Source organism: Dermacentor andersoni, chromosome 1 (genome assembly GCF_023375885.2).
Source record: "Dermacentor andersoni chromosome 1, qqDerAnde1_hic_scaffold, whole genome shotgun sequence".
Classification (NCBI taxonomy): Eukaryota; Metazoa; Arthropoda; class Arachnida; order Ixodida; family Ixodidae; genus Dermacentor; species Dermacentor andersoni.
In genome coordinates, this window is record NC_092814.1 from 355568770 (window position 1) to 355584037 (window position 15268).

At 47.6% G+C, this 15268-nt stretch overlaps 1 protein-coding gene across 1 annotated transcript in view; it reads left to right on the forward strand.

Moving 5' to 3' along the window:
• LOC126516795 (uncharacterized) overlaps positions 1-15268 on the forward strand; it is a 48823-nt gene that overhangs the window by 8641 nt on the left and 24914 nt on the right. Inside the window, exon 2 of the mRNA XM_050166899.2 lies at positions 2230-2438. Within this exon, the coding sequence (XP_050022856.1) occupies positions 2230-2438 (209 nt within the window). The remainder of the gene's footprint in view (positions 1-2229; positions 2439-15268) is intronic.

Genomic DNA, 15268 nt, shown 5'->3' on the forward strand with positions numbered 1-15268 from the left:
ATTTTTATAAATAGCATATGGACAATAGCATAATTTGATGCGAAGTTTTGTCAGAAGTTCAGCAAAATGTTGTTTTGGCAGCATAAAAACGTGCATCCTCATTGTTGAAAGGTCCCAAAACACTTTTTGAACGTAGTAAGAAAACAATGCTGATCTGTCATAGAGGCAGCTGTAAACATGTGAGCCAAATATTACTGCACTGCTTGTGGCAGAAAATTTACAATCTCTTCTCAAACACAGCGAAAATTTGCTTGTGCTTGCTTCTGCAATGTCCTCATGCAGCGTCATCAAAAGCAGCTGAACCTACCAATGCTACTGGCTAATTTTGTGATCGCAAGAGCATTCTGAGAAATGCATAATTGCTAACTTTTATTTAAATAAATTAAACATGTACATCTCTGCAATGTCGAAAAGGCAAAAAATAATTTCATCTTTACACTGCGCGTAGCTGCATCTGCTGCGTGGGGCCTCCAAGATGGCAGTGGCATGCTGCATAGCATAGTCTACCGGGGCCCCACGAAGTGCCGCAATGAGTCCTTTCACCACCACAACGCTCTATTTTGGCCAGAGCTCTGCCCTCTTGGTTTTGCTGTGTAGCTTTCAGTGCGCTAGCAGAGGCAGGAAGGGAGAGAAAGCTGGGTATCGGTGCAATAATTCCACGTATAGTAGAAGGATTTAAAAAAATTTTTGAGCCGTGAGATTTGTGAGATGACATCCTTTAAAGGGGCCCTGAGCCACTTTTTATCGAAGTGGAGAAAGACATTTGAAGCGAAGATAAGCTATTTCAGAACCACTTTGTCCTTCAATGCGCTCAGCAGAAGCGGAGTTATTGGCAATCAAACATGCCGTCAGCTGTGCTCCCCATCCTCCTCCAATGCCTTGCACTGTGGAAAAAAAAAAAAAATGCTGCGCTAAATGTAAGCCAGACGCGGCTGTCCTCAGAGAGCTGCAGTGTGCTTAGCCACTGGACTTGTGGTGGCACCTCGCAGCAGCCGTGGTGTAGCCGAGCGCAGCGATCAATAGCAGCCGCGTATTGGAGCGTGCTTTATGACGAAATAAAGCACACAGAAGAGAGCAAGGATCATGGGGTTTTTGAAGCGAGAGCGTTTGAGAAAAAGATGACTTCGCGCACCGCTTGCTAGCTCTACGGACCGTGTACGACAACAGAACTTGGCTGAGATGCTCACAACAGCATATGCTACCCGCAGACTATGTTATTTCACCAAGCCCGAGGGGCAGGGCCCCTTTAATTTGGCCATTCTATGATTAGTTACGAAAGTGTTTCAGGACCCCTTTAAAGCATGCTTTTCTGAGCGGTACGTACTACAAGTTTTTGTCTTTGTGTGGTATACAACCTATCTTCCTGTGTCTCTTTTACTCTGTCAATATGTATGTTTGTATGTATATATGTGTGTATGTATGCGTGTATATGTGTGTGGGGCGTATCTACACACACACACATATACTAGAGAGAGGGTAAAGGAGGGGGAGAAGTGGCCGGGGAGAAATACCCCCTCCCCTCAAAATAAATTTCTGGCTACGCTACTTTATATGTGTCTATCGTATTGTTTCTATTGTTTATTGCTTCCTGTACAAAGAAAGAAGAAAGAGCCAGATTTCCTTTCAGTACCTTTTGTCTAGTTGCGTGCTGAGCAAATGGAATAAGATTTATATGCTGACCATATTTTTATTTGTAGCCAGAGTTCAGAAGGCTCTTTAGCCATTTTGGGTGCCTCGAACTACTGGTTTTGTTTGTTTTTGAAGGCTCAGCTTGCTGATTTGCTGATTTTTAGTTGGAAGCACTGCCTGTTGGTGTGCTTTATGAAGTTTTGCATGGCATGCACTCTTCAGGCGGAGCAACTATGGCCTACAGCAGTACTTTGTGCTACATGTGCCAGACTGGTGTCGTCTTTGGGAGCATGTGTGCAATTTTTAGGGGTGCAGAGAGCTTGTTTCACTTTATCTACATTCATCTACATCTTGGGTAAACAGGCAACACAGACACAGACAAGAGCTAAAGAAGTGACAGGACAGGCACTAATTACTGTGTTGTGCTGTTTATCCAAGGTGAAACATAACCAACTCGCCTAACTGTAAGTTTTTTTACACATTCAGCTAACTTGGTTTATTTGCCAAGTCTTATAGCAATACAGACAGGAGGGGCTGTGAGACAAAGTAGCGTTTGGACAACTTGATCGGCCCACCATGGTGTTCCTCCCCGTTCTGCAGAATCTATGGTGAAGTCCAAGTGGGCCAACCTGCGCTCCCAGTTCCAGCGCGAGGTGCGTAAGATCAAGGAGTCAGCACAGGGTGGCCACCCGCTCGACCGCTACGTACCCAAGTGGGCCCATTACCAGCAGCTGCAGTTCCTTCGGCAGGACGACACTCCGGAGCCTTTCAACTACACGCCTGCCGAGCTACAACACGATAATAGCATGGTGAGTGTGCACTTCACTGAAAGCTTTTACTGAACCTTGAGTGGCTTGTGGGTTGGGCAGCTCGTTTATATTATCTCACACTTTTCAAGACCTGCAGAAAAGCCGAAACAATAAAGAAAAGGACCAGCTGTTGACTTTCAGCTGTTGTCATTGAAACAAAATACAAGAGCATATTTGTGGAGAGTGGGCGATTTGTGCGAGTGTCTACACTGCTGTCAGTGGAACACTTGACCATTGAGGGAAAAGAAGATTTGGGCAGTTTGATTTTTCAACCAATGTAGGTGAACAACAGAAGCTTTGGCTAACGAAATCAGTACCGATTGACAATGACCACAGCCATTTATTTAACCATGTGTGTTAATGAATGAAGCTGCCTGATACTTTTCATCCCATCTCATTTGCACATTTTGTGCGCTCATAAAGATGGCAACACTAAAGTGGTAGTTCGTCTAGCTTTCATGGTGCAAATTGCCTACAGTTTGTAAATGACTTTATCACAGGGTGCACACAGGTCATTGAAACCCTTGAACATCCTTGAAATTTAAAGGTATGTATTGAAGGCCCTTGAAAGTACAGAAATTTTTCTCTCCCTTAAGCATTATGGAATTATTCAGTAATGCAGTCCAAGATCGATTATGTGACCCGCTTTTTATGCTGGATCAGCGTGTGCACAGCAAACTCCCCATTTTAAAAACAGTGGTATAAAAACTTAAAGCCGGCGCATGTGCACACGCATTCCACTTTGAACAGCAACTTTCGTGGAACTGGAATACCTCACAGTGGGCAGTGTGCAGTGTGCAGTGTGAGGCAGTTGACAAAGTTGAGTGTCGCCATCATGAAGGAGCTAAGGACATCTGTGTCAGCAGCAAGGAACCACTACAGTGTGCACGTAGAAGTGCAAAGAAAAGGAGAAGTTTGAGGACTCCAGGACAGGGGTCTCACACACGTGGCCCGCAGCACACAATGGTGCGGCCTGCATGGCCCCACTGAATAGCGCACCTTTTCTTTCTCCTCCTACTGTGCTGTTGCCCCTTTCCTGTCTCGCTCAATTGTGAGTGTTCCTTTTCGTAGTGGGGTAGATGTAGGAGTTCCCATGCCGGAAAAACACAAACATTGGCATTGGATTGACCAGCGCAGATGGACCTTTCAAAGCAATCATAGCATGCTAACAAGGTTAGACGCTAGCAAGGCTAAACGTCACCATGGCCATCCTTTTGCTTGAAAGTAGGTGCATGTGCTATGCAACTTTCCCCCTCAACGTATAATAAAATGAGCAGTAGAGGTAATGCCAAGGAAGCTATGTGCAGAAGACACACCCTTGCCCGTGCTTATATAGCAGGCAGTTTTGCAAACCGCATTTTTCTTGAATAGCGTTACACCCGTACTGACGTATCTTCGTGCAATGTGAACCTTGGCTCCCTTTCCCATGTGCTGACTTCTTGGCAAGAATTCCCATGTGATTGCAGGCAAGCACTGTGAAAAAAAAAAAGTGGGGTGGGGGAAAGGGACAGACAGGAAAGGGCGGCCGCACACCCTTTCCTGTCTATGTGGACTGGACACTGCTCTGTGTCAGAGATGAGTTTAAAACCACTGCTCTAGGCAGCCAAAAAAACATCTGGTCGAAGGTGAAATTGACAGCATGAGAAAAAAGGAATTTGAAGAAGTCATTGCCAGTTTTACTGCTTCAGCGGAACACTACACAGAAAAGGCGGAAGCGTCTAGTGGCATCACGTTCATAGTGAAATCAAAAGACTGCAAAAAGTGAAGTAGTAGAACTCATGAACATCACCCAGCTTATAAAAGAGTGGTCTCAGCAGCTGCATTAATTTTGTGAACTTTTGTGCAAGTTAGGTACTTGAATTGGTCAAGGCTGGATGGACATTCCAATATAACTCTTGTATCTCTAGTACAGTAAAACTATCTATAGTGTTTTGGAAATGTTGTTACAATAAAAACATGCTACATGTGAAAGCGCTCTGCACCCTTGAAAAAACTTTGACACGGCCTTGAAAGTCCTTGAGTACCCTTGAGTTTTTTCTCTGAAACTTTTACAAATCCTGCATGATCAGTGCTTTGTAACCTCTTGTCAGCTTCCTCGGATCTCCGACACACCCTGTGTTGAACATGTCTGTCACTGACAAAGTCCAAGTGGATTGTATCTTTTCCAAACACTCTCAACCATGTTATTTTTATTTTTTAATATTTCTTCCTCCCTCTCTCTCCTAGAGCCTTTCAATTAACCCATTAGGACCTATGATAAAACTGCTTGTGCAATTTTCCTCAAATATTGTGAATAATGAAAGAATAACACAAATATCACATTTTAAAATATTATGGGGAGATATTCATTGTTTCTCAATTTACAATGGTGTACTACATCTAGTATACTGGGCGCATGGGGTTTCAATGGCCAAGGCACTTGTCAATGCACTCCTATCTCCTTGTATGAAACTCTCTTCACCTTCTTCCAAGGTGTGAAGGGCCCGTTAACTTCTCACATCTCCATGATGCTCGGGCATGACAAAATTGGTATCGCAGCTGTTTTCCAAATTTTTCTGGATAGTGACCGTGACCATCCGCCATGAGCATCCAAACACACATGTAGTACCACCCAGCAAGCACGGCAGCGTCAATGCCAACATCGCGAGCATGGCTAAGGTGTCCTCGATAATGCTATTTCAATGAAACCATTTTTGCAGAATATTGTTACAGGCTTTGCTAACCTACACTAACCGCAGACATCGATCACGGTGAAAGCATAGGTGTTGTTGTCGTCACCTTCCTCCTCGTCCGTGTCTTCAGCTGGTTCTGGCGGCACAATCACAATATCAATGTCCTCTTCTATTTTTGCTGTGCTCTCAACTGCACCCAGAGTATCGCACATGTGACAAAATGGCTTCCTTCCAAAGAAAAACTCTGTATCCATGCTGGAACACAGCTAAAAAAAAATGCCGGTTTGTAACTGCTAGTGTACTATACATCTAGTGTAACAAACTTTGAATGCATGTTCCGTTGTTTGAAATGAAGCCATAGATTTGACAGTTTGTTTCTAACACACTGCAAATATGTACTAAACACTGTAAAAAGGACAACACAAATATATAAAGCAGGCGAGCGCAAATAAATGAAAAACGAGTACACATCACAATTCATCACAAGTTCGTAGTATTGCTGGAATTGGCAAGAAAGTTTTAGGTATGGATTAAACAATAGATTCTACCCTGTGGTAGGGTGTGTGTGCGTGCCCTCTGTATACAAGAAACACTAATAGCCAAAAGGAAATATTGAACTGTTCATGATGCAGGGATGCAAAACCAAGTGTACTAGTTCTAGTACAGGGGGTGCTAAAGGGTTAATTCCTCATTCTCTTCCCCACACAGAGTAGCATGTAGGCAATTAGACACTTCCTGGAAGAAGTCTCTGTTTCTCATTAAACAGTCTCACTCATTTGCCCTTCAATTCCAAAATGTAAGTGTTGAAATGAGTGGCATTTAAATCAGCAGTGTGCATAAAAGCCTCACGTGTCTGGTAGTACTGACAAAGCATGCCACATGGGGAAGTACGGAAGCAGCTTCTGCTCAAACATCTCCATAACCTGCACAGGGTGCACATTTGGTATAATATATGCCATCAACATAAATTGAAATGCGAACAGGAAATAACAGACCAGAACGCCTGGTACCTGTAATTACATGAAGGTGTAACATGCAGGCGCTCTGTAGCCACTTTCTAAGTATGCAGTAGTCCCAAGTGTACATTTTGGAATGTGAATTAAGCCATTGTTACAAATGCAAATGATAGTGCAAATGAAACAATGCATTGGAATAGTTTCACATTTGTTTGCGTTTGAATTGTAGTGATAGTTTATACAAAATGGAACAATGTATCTCTCATTGATGGTGGCACTCAAACCACCATCTAGATCTCGTCCCAAACACTTCTCAGTAAAACACTTTCGGCATGGCTGGTTGTAAGCGTTACGGTAAGTTGTGATTTTGGCTGCCCTCATGGACAGGCATGCGCTTAGAAAAAGACCTTCCTTTACACACACGTGAACAGCATGCACACTCCCTCTTGCTGTTGCCGTTGACAGGGGCCAGTCAGAATTTTGTTGGACTGGCTGTACTGACCTGAGCAGGGTGTTGTAGCTTCGACGGGGCGGCCGGACGAAAGTTTACGGCATGAGGCCTAAATGGCCGGGGCGCGCAGCGCCGCAAGAAAGAGCCGGACTGCTTCAGTCGGGGACCACACAAAGAATGCTCTTTTGTTTCTGCGAGGGGAAGCAGGAGGCAACTTGCAGCATTTGGCGCTGAGTGGCGCCCTGACGTAAACGACCCAAAATCGAAACCAGAAGCCAACACTGGATACCACATCACCTCTCCCTTGAAAGGAAAATGCGCTACTCGCTCTCCTCGCAACAAAAGTAAGTCACGAGTTACAGAAGAACACATGTTAGCACTGTAACACATGTGTTTCGTGATGACATCTTTACACAATAGAAAATGACATCTTTGGCTTCCCTATTTAAGAAAAACGCACATGAAAACTGAATATGAACTATTGCAATCCAGTTCTGCAGAGTATCAGCACCCGTCTTGGGAAGACGATGAGATGCAGCCTTGCACACACAGATCATACATGAAAAAAAATTCACAAAGTACAAAAGTAGACAGTACAAACATCTGTGTGCCCCCTGGGACAGCACTGATGGGTGGCTCATTCGCCCTGAGCCTGACTCGAGACAGTCTGTGGCTGTCGTGAATTGGACATTGTGCATAAAAGCACTTTACACTCCATAGTCCCCCCGTAAGAATGCTAAGGACTTATATAGCTTAAAAAAGCTTTTTGGCATGAAAGACAAATTCGTATGGCGGTCAGCACTGTAGTAATGATGTGCGTACTGCACGATTACGCTACAAGAAACGTAATGTATCCCCTATACCAGTAGTAACTGGAAGAAAAGGTGGGAGACAATCATCAAGGGAAGGGTAGTCACTGGAGTGACTCTTTTCAGTGAATTTTCCAAGAAAATCCTGTAGTGCAGGGCATTTCACAAGTTTGGATGCATTCCATCGTTTGTCATTTTCAAGCGGGAAAGTATTGCGACCTACCCTACAGTAAATCTTAAATGGACCCGAGTATTTAGGACCGGACTTTCTTGAGTTACGTACTCGGACAAGATCTCCTGGACGAAATTGAGGGCATTTTGATGCACGACGATGGTCCACGTACGTCTGAACACTTTTGGCGTAAGAGCCGAATTCGCATGCAATCACCTCCTTAATAGTCTGGAAGCTATACTCGGTATCCTGATCCCAGACAAACGGTTGTCCTTGCTTTAGCAGTTTCCTAAGTGGCTCTACCAATTCAGCGCACTGGGGGATCAGTTTAGCGTAGTATTGCGTGACACCAAGAAATGAATGCAGCGACTTCTTGTCAGTTGGCTGCGGTGCCTCAACAACTGACTGAACTTTGTTTTCCAGCGGTGAAATACTGTTTGCAGCGCAGGCTTGCTCACGGAGAACCCGAAGTTGAGGACGCAGTTTCGCCGAGACTGGTTGCATTGAAGCTCGGAGATGCACATCGTGGATGAAGTCATTTACAAGTTCCGATTGTCCTGAGTACGACTGGGTGAACTCCGAAGGAGGGTTATGCGGAAGAGACGGAAACTGAACGCTTGGATCAGCTGGAACTCCTGGCACTTGTTGGCATGTAGCGAAATCAAGCTGCGTATGAGCAGGGGACTGTCGATGCTTTCGGTTCCTCGAACGGCAAACTGAAGCGAAATGTACTGCTTTTCCGCACGCACGGCAGGAAACGTGCTTTGCCGGACAGGCTGGATCAGATGCGATGTGGTGAAGTGAATCGCATCGGTAGCAATGGCCCGCGATGTCTCGACTGGCTTTGCGGAGTTCGGGCCGCGCGCCATGTTGGCCGGCCTCCCCAGGTCGCGACTTTCCGCCATGCCGCCGAGCGCCATCTTGAAGCCGCCGGGTCGAGGGAGAAGGGTGGCGGGAACCGCCATCTTGCGCGCCCGGGCGAGGAAGGTGATGGCTGTCGACGCCATCTTGGTGTCACGTCGAGACGCGCTGAACAGACGAGCTGTTAAGGACTTGAAGTTCTTTATGAACTTGCTGTATGGTGCGTCCGATTTCCTGGGCCTTCTTGAGCGTGAGGTACGCTCCTTCGCAGAGTAACCTTTCTCGGATTCTTGTTGATGCGACGCCTTGGAGGATTTGGTCGTGAAGGGACTCGTCGTGCCAAGTGCCGAACACACAAGCAGGCGCTAGGCTTTGTAGCGCGGTGACGAAGTCCTGAAAGCTTTCTCCAGGTAGTTGCTTCCTGTCCCGGAATATAATGTGGTGCACCAAGGGATTGGTGCATTCTTCGTAGTGCTGGTCGACGATGCGGAGAACGTCTTCGAACATAGTAGCCGTCTGGCCCGTTTGCGACGCGACGTCGTAGTAGAGACGCTGCCCCTCGAAGCCTAAGTTACTCAGTAAAATGGCTTTCTTCCTCTCGTCTTGTAGTGCCTCGCCTCCGGTTGCCTCGAGAAACGTGCAATAGTACCGTTTCCATGTGAGCCACGGTACCACAGGAGTGCCGGGTAGCGCCAAGAAAGGCGGCATGTGGGGTACGAACGCCATGCCGGGCACCGAAAACAAAGGCGGAGGAGTTGCAGTTGACGGAGGAGACGTAGTTGCGGCGTCTTGCATGCCGGTAGCAGTAGGAGGAGCAGAAGTAGTACGGCAAGGGCACGTAGGAAGCAGAGTAATGTCCAGGCATTACCAGACATACAGAGTACGAGGAGCATTTATTCAGTTGTGGCATACTATACTTATATTTCTGCAAATACAACAGTGACAATTGTCAAGAGCATTTAGGAGCCGATTTTGTAGCAGGCAGAGTGACGTGTACCCCCTGTGCTCACTTTAGTGGCATCCTCGTCGCCAGTTTGTTGTAGCTACGACGGGGTGGCTGGATGAAAGGTTTACGGCATGAGGCCTAAACGGCCGGGACGCGCAGCGCCGCAAGAAAGAGCCGGACTGCTTCAGTCGGGGACCAGACAAAGAATGCTCTTTTATTTCTGCGAGGGGAAACAGGAGGCAACTTGCAGTGTTTGGCGCTGAGTGGCGCCCTGACGTAAACGACCCAAAACCGAAACCAGAAGCCAACACTGGATACCACACAGGGGTCGCAAAAGGAAGTGGCCACTGCTTCCGCTATCAAACAAAAGCAGAAGTGGACGAAATAGGAGCAATGAGCCAGATGGGGTGCCTAAGAGGCCTCATGAGAAATGGCAGACAGCAACCTAGTAAACTACAGATTTACCATGTGTTGCCACCTAAACGTATATTTTAGAAATTATAATCCATTAGTGGTTGAATTTTCTGCCATGTGCCACCATCGTGTGTATTGGCCCTTCCTACCACAGAAGAGATGCAAGTAGTCATTAAGAGACATTGCCGTAAACCGTGTCTTATACTGTTATGATTTACTGCAACATCCTGAGTCATTGTCCACTTCTTTGGCGACTGTAAATTTTCCCCCACTTCTTCAAAATGAGAGTGGGTGACATCTTGACATCCAGGCAGTAAACATTCATAAACCAGGAGTGAATAAATACCAGCGGATGAGCAGTAGTCAAGACCTTTCATAAGTTCTTTCCTGCGGTGTCGGGAAAGTCTGAGTGAGCAGATGGGAAAAAGTAAAGCATGAAAGAATAAACAGGCAAATGAAATTTTTTTCTTTTGCCTGGTTGGGCAACTTTTTTTGTGAACTTCATGAAAAAGAGGAATGGGCAATCTTTTGGGGATGGGTGAGAACTCGGAATAATGCGGTATGTATTTGCAATTCGGATTGAGATTACACTAGAGCACTGCATGGGCCATGATTCTCGGCTCGGGCCCAGGCTCGGCCTGGCACTTGTAAATGTTTACCCATGTGAGCCCAGTCCGGTGGTTCAAACTGAGACCCGAGCCCGGCCCAAGCCTGAAAACAATTTGACCTACCCAACCTGGCTCAGCCCATCCACAAATCAGGCCGACTGAGGCTTGAACATGCTGTCAACAGCGATTTGTTTCAAATAGCAATAATCAATGTTTTGTTGGCGCATGCTTTGCTAAGTACATTAACCTTCAGTAATTTATATTACAAAAGGGCCTCAGGGCGGAGAAGGATGACCAGACATACAGAGTACGAGGAGCATTTATTCAGTTGTGGCATACTATACTTATATTTCTACAAATACAACAGTGACAATTGTCAAGAGCATTTAGGAGCAGATTTTGTAGCAGGCAGAGTGACGTGTAGCCCCTGTCCTCACTTTAGTGGCATGTTGCTATAGCAAGAGAAACAGAGGATGAAAGCCTAATTTATTGGCTTTGTTTCCACGACGTAAAGTGCAAACATGGAAACGCTCGCAGGCATATTCACACGCTCACGGGATTGTATCTCTTGCAGAATAAGTGGAATCACTTAACAAATGTAATTAACATTTTTTCTCGATGTCTTGAGAGTGTGGTGGTAACACAAGCAATACCAGTCAATAATTCCATCCAGTTTTTAGACATAAATTTTTTTGTTCGAGAATCATATTTGTTGGGAATATCATCCTTGTGACAACAAGATGCTGCTTCTGCATTATTCCTCTCATTCTAAGCTAGTCAAAAGAGCAATCGCTAACCTGTATTTTGACAATGCGCTCCGGAAATCATGCCCCCATAAAATGTCTAGAAGGCTTGACTTAAGAAAAGAGCATCTATCCGACACAGGTTACCCTGACCACATACTTGTTTCAGTAGCAGAAAGTGCATTGAAGAAGTTAAAGAAACAGAATGAAGGACATGAGCAGCTGTGACGATATGAAAAAGGTGGTTGTGCTTGTTGGAACCTCAGTGCTGACACCCGTTGTTGCAATCGGGTCGCAAGCCCCAAGGGTAGCGTTGGCCTGGCGGCCTGGGGCACAACTGGAAGCATCCGAAGGTCCCGGCAAAGCACGAGTCGACTGGTAACAGAACAACTTGTTTATTTTAACATCGCAAAAGAGCGGGCGGTCAGGTCGACCGAAGTGGAGAGACGGGAGAGCACGTAACTCAACGGAAGAAATCGGAGCCTCTCTCTCGGCGTCCGGGGGCAGCTGCTCTTATACTCTCGGAGTTGAGGGCAAGAAGGAACGTCTCGGGATGAGACCACGTGACTCTGGGCCTGGACAGGCTGAGAGACATGTTGAGACGAGTGTAGTGACGCATCGCCGAGCCGGCGCCGATCAGACCTCCTCGCTTCACACTTGGGGAGCTCCTCTCCCCGGCTGCTGCGCTTTGACAAGCGTGGCACACACACACACACGCATACACGAAGACACGTGGCACCGAAACACGCCTGGACGCGCTTGGCGGGGAGGCGTATCGGCGGCGCTGAACGGGCCAAAATGTCCGCCGCTTTGAACGAAGCCCCGGCGTCCGTTGCATCCGCGCCGGCTATACCGCGCGTCGTAGGCGAAACGTAACAGACCGCCCCGCCGGGGGAAGGAGATCCCGATGGTCAGGGGACTGCATCCGCTGTCCGGAGGGATGTCGCTTGATGATGCTCATAACCGAAGTCGGTCGTCCTTCGGCGTTTCTTGAGCGCAGCGTACAGAGAAGGCCCCGTTCTCTCGTTCAGGTTCACACAGGACACTGCAAAGTGACTTCGGGAGAGTTGACATTTTTGTTCTCGTTCCCGGCAAGCGTTAGAACTACGCCGAAAGTCAACCGCTCAGTCAGCAAGCACGGCACAACCCTCACTAAGCCCTGCCAGGCTCTTTCCCCTTTTATACTACTGCCTAGTTCCTTACAGTAGTTTAGCAGCACTCAGAACGCGTCCACAAATCGGAAAATTGCACTAGAAAGCACATCACTTTGAAACACTACACAAAAGCAATATGTTAAAAATCCTGCCTCAGGAAGAAAAACATCAGTAACAAACAATTTTGAGGCTGATTCCCACGTTAGGGGCTTCGACTTAAGCCATCGGCGTTACCGTTGAGACTCCCCTTTTTGTAACGCACCTCAAAGGAATATTGTTGCAAAGCGAGGCTCCAGCGCAGGAGGCGGCCATTTGTGGAAGAGATAGTCTGCAGCCATTGGAGAGGGCAGTGATCCGTCTCGAAGCATGCGAAGCGGAGATCGCAGCGAGCGACTGTACCCTAGCTCAGCTGGCGAAAACCCCGTAGCCGCATGCGGCGCGGTCTTTAATGCCAACATCACCCCAGGCAGACACAGCTCCCAGTCAGTTTGTTGTTCAAACCACAATGCTCTCAACACGCGCTTCATGCCGGAGTGGAGCTTCTCCACGGAACTCGACTGTGGGTGGTACACTGAGCTGTCTAACAGCTTTACCCCACACCTTTCGAGAAAGGCTGTCGTCAAAGCGCTAGTAAACACTGTGCCCTGATCTGATTGGATTTCCGCAGGAAACCCAACTCGCGCAAATATCGACAGTAGTGCATTGACTATCTCAACTGAGCTGAGTTCTTTAAGCGGCACTGCTTCAGGGAACTTTGTCGCTGGGCAGATCACAGTCAAAATGTGTCTGTACCCCGTGGCTGTTACCGGCAGAGGTCCCACTGTATCAATAACGAGCCGTCTGAAAGGCTCCGTAATGATAGGTACCAACTTCAACGGCGCCCTCGATTTGTCCCCTGGTTTGCCCACCCGCTGACAGGTGTCACATGTCTTCACAAAGTGGTCTGCGTCCCGAAAACACCCTGGCCAATAGTACTCTTGCAAGAGACGGTCCTTAGTTTTCTTAACTCCTAGGTGTCCGGACCACGAACCCCCATGCGACAAGCGCAACAGATCCTGACGGTAGCACTGAGGCACGATCAGCTGATCGAACTCCACTCCCCTGCGGTCTAGATACTTCCGGTACAGGACCCCACCTCTTTCCACAAAGCGAGCATTTTTCTTGGCGATACCTTCCTTGACAATGCAGCGTATGTTTTCTAGGCTGCCATCCTTCTTTTGCTCGGCTATCAAAGCCGTCCGCTGACTTTTAGCAACCTATTAAGTCCGTCTGACGTAGGCGCGATGAGCAAATCTGCAGATAGCTCTTCTAACTTTCCCGCATCGGGAATTTCCTCTCCAGTATCTGGTGCCTTTAACGCTACAGGCTCAATTTTATTCAGTTCGGGCGTGCTCTGAATATCAGCTTGCTGCGCCTCTGACCCTTTCTCATTGTTCAACAACGTCGGTCCCGCAACTACCGCCTTTGCAGTGAGCTCCCGAACCTTCGATCTGGTTAAGGCCTGAACGCTAGCCTCACCAAACGAAAGCCCCTTCTCGCGCAGGAGGTGATCGGACCTGTTCGAAAATAGGTACAGGTACTGGGGGGGCAGCATAGATGACACTGCGGCCTCCGTCTCAAGCGCTCCGAAAGCTCCTTCAATAAGCACTTTTGCTACGGGCAGACACACGCTGTGAGCTTCCACGGCTTGCTTGATCCATGCGCACTTGCCCGTGAACATATCGGGTTCTACGTAGGAGGGGTGAACTACATCCATCGTAGCTGCGGAATCGCGAAGCACTCGGCACTCTTTCCCGTTCACGAGGAGGTCTCGCATGTAAGGCTCGAGAAGCTTCATGTTCTCGTCAGTGCTGCATAAGGACAAAAACACGACTTTTGTTTTTGTTTCTGGACACTGCGCCGAAAAGTGACCCGGCTTCTGCCACGTATAACACACGCGCGCTTGCCTCATCTCGAACCGTTTTCTGCGTTCGGCTTCGGCTGCCGCCGTCTCCTTACGTTCGGTCGGACTGCTTTCACTCGCATCCGAACTACGTGTGTCCCCCTTTGCTCTCATGGGTGTGAACTTCGGCCTCTCAAACTTCGAGCCAAATTCACCCTTTTGACCGTCCTTAGCTCCACGAGCCCGACGCGTCACAAACTCTTCGGCTAGCTCAGCGGCTCTAGCCACCGTACTAACGTCTGGCCTATCCAAGACCCAGTACCGCACGTTCTCAGGTAACCGACTATAAAACTGTTCCAGCCCGAAACACTGCAGAACTTTCTCGTGGTCACCAAACGCTTTCTCTTCTTTGAGCCACTCCTGCATGTTTGACATTAGCCTGTAGGCAAACTCTGTATATGACTCACTTTTGCCTTTCACATTTTCCCGAAACTTCCGACGGAACGCCTCCGCTGACAGCCTGTACTTTTTTAGCAGACTCGATTTCACTTTGTCGAAATCCTCTGCCTCCTCTCTCTCCAAGCGAGCGACTACGTCGGCCGCCTCGCCGGGTAACAAAGTGAGCAAGCGCTGTGGCCACGTTTCCCGAGAGAACCCCTGCTTCTCGCACGTTCGCTCAAAGTTAACCAGGAACAAACCAATGTCCTCTCCAAGCTTAAACGGCCGCATCAGGTCAGTCATTTTGAACAATACTCGTTCTCCTGCACCGTGTGCCTGACTTCCATTACGAGCGCGTTCCATCTCTACCTCGAGACGCTTCATTTCCAAAGCGTGTTCGCGCTCTTCTTTTTCTTTCTGTTCTTTAAGTTCGCGCTCCTGTCTCTCTTCTTGCTCTTTAAGTTCGAGCTCATGTCTTTTTGCCCTCTCCTCAATGGTCTCAAGGCATTCCGGCAGCTCGTCATCCTCAGCTTCTAACTCAAGAATAGCCCTTAGCAGTTCTGGTTTTCTGAGTTTGTCTGAGACATCCAGACCCAACTCTCTTGCAAGCTCCAGCAATATCGGTTTGCGCAACGACTTCAAATCCATGGCTGCTCCGAATGCTGCTTTCTCTACTGCCTACTATTGTCTTGCCGCAAACTAACCCGGCAGCAACGACAACCAC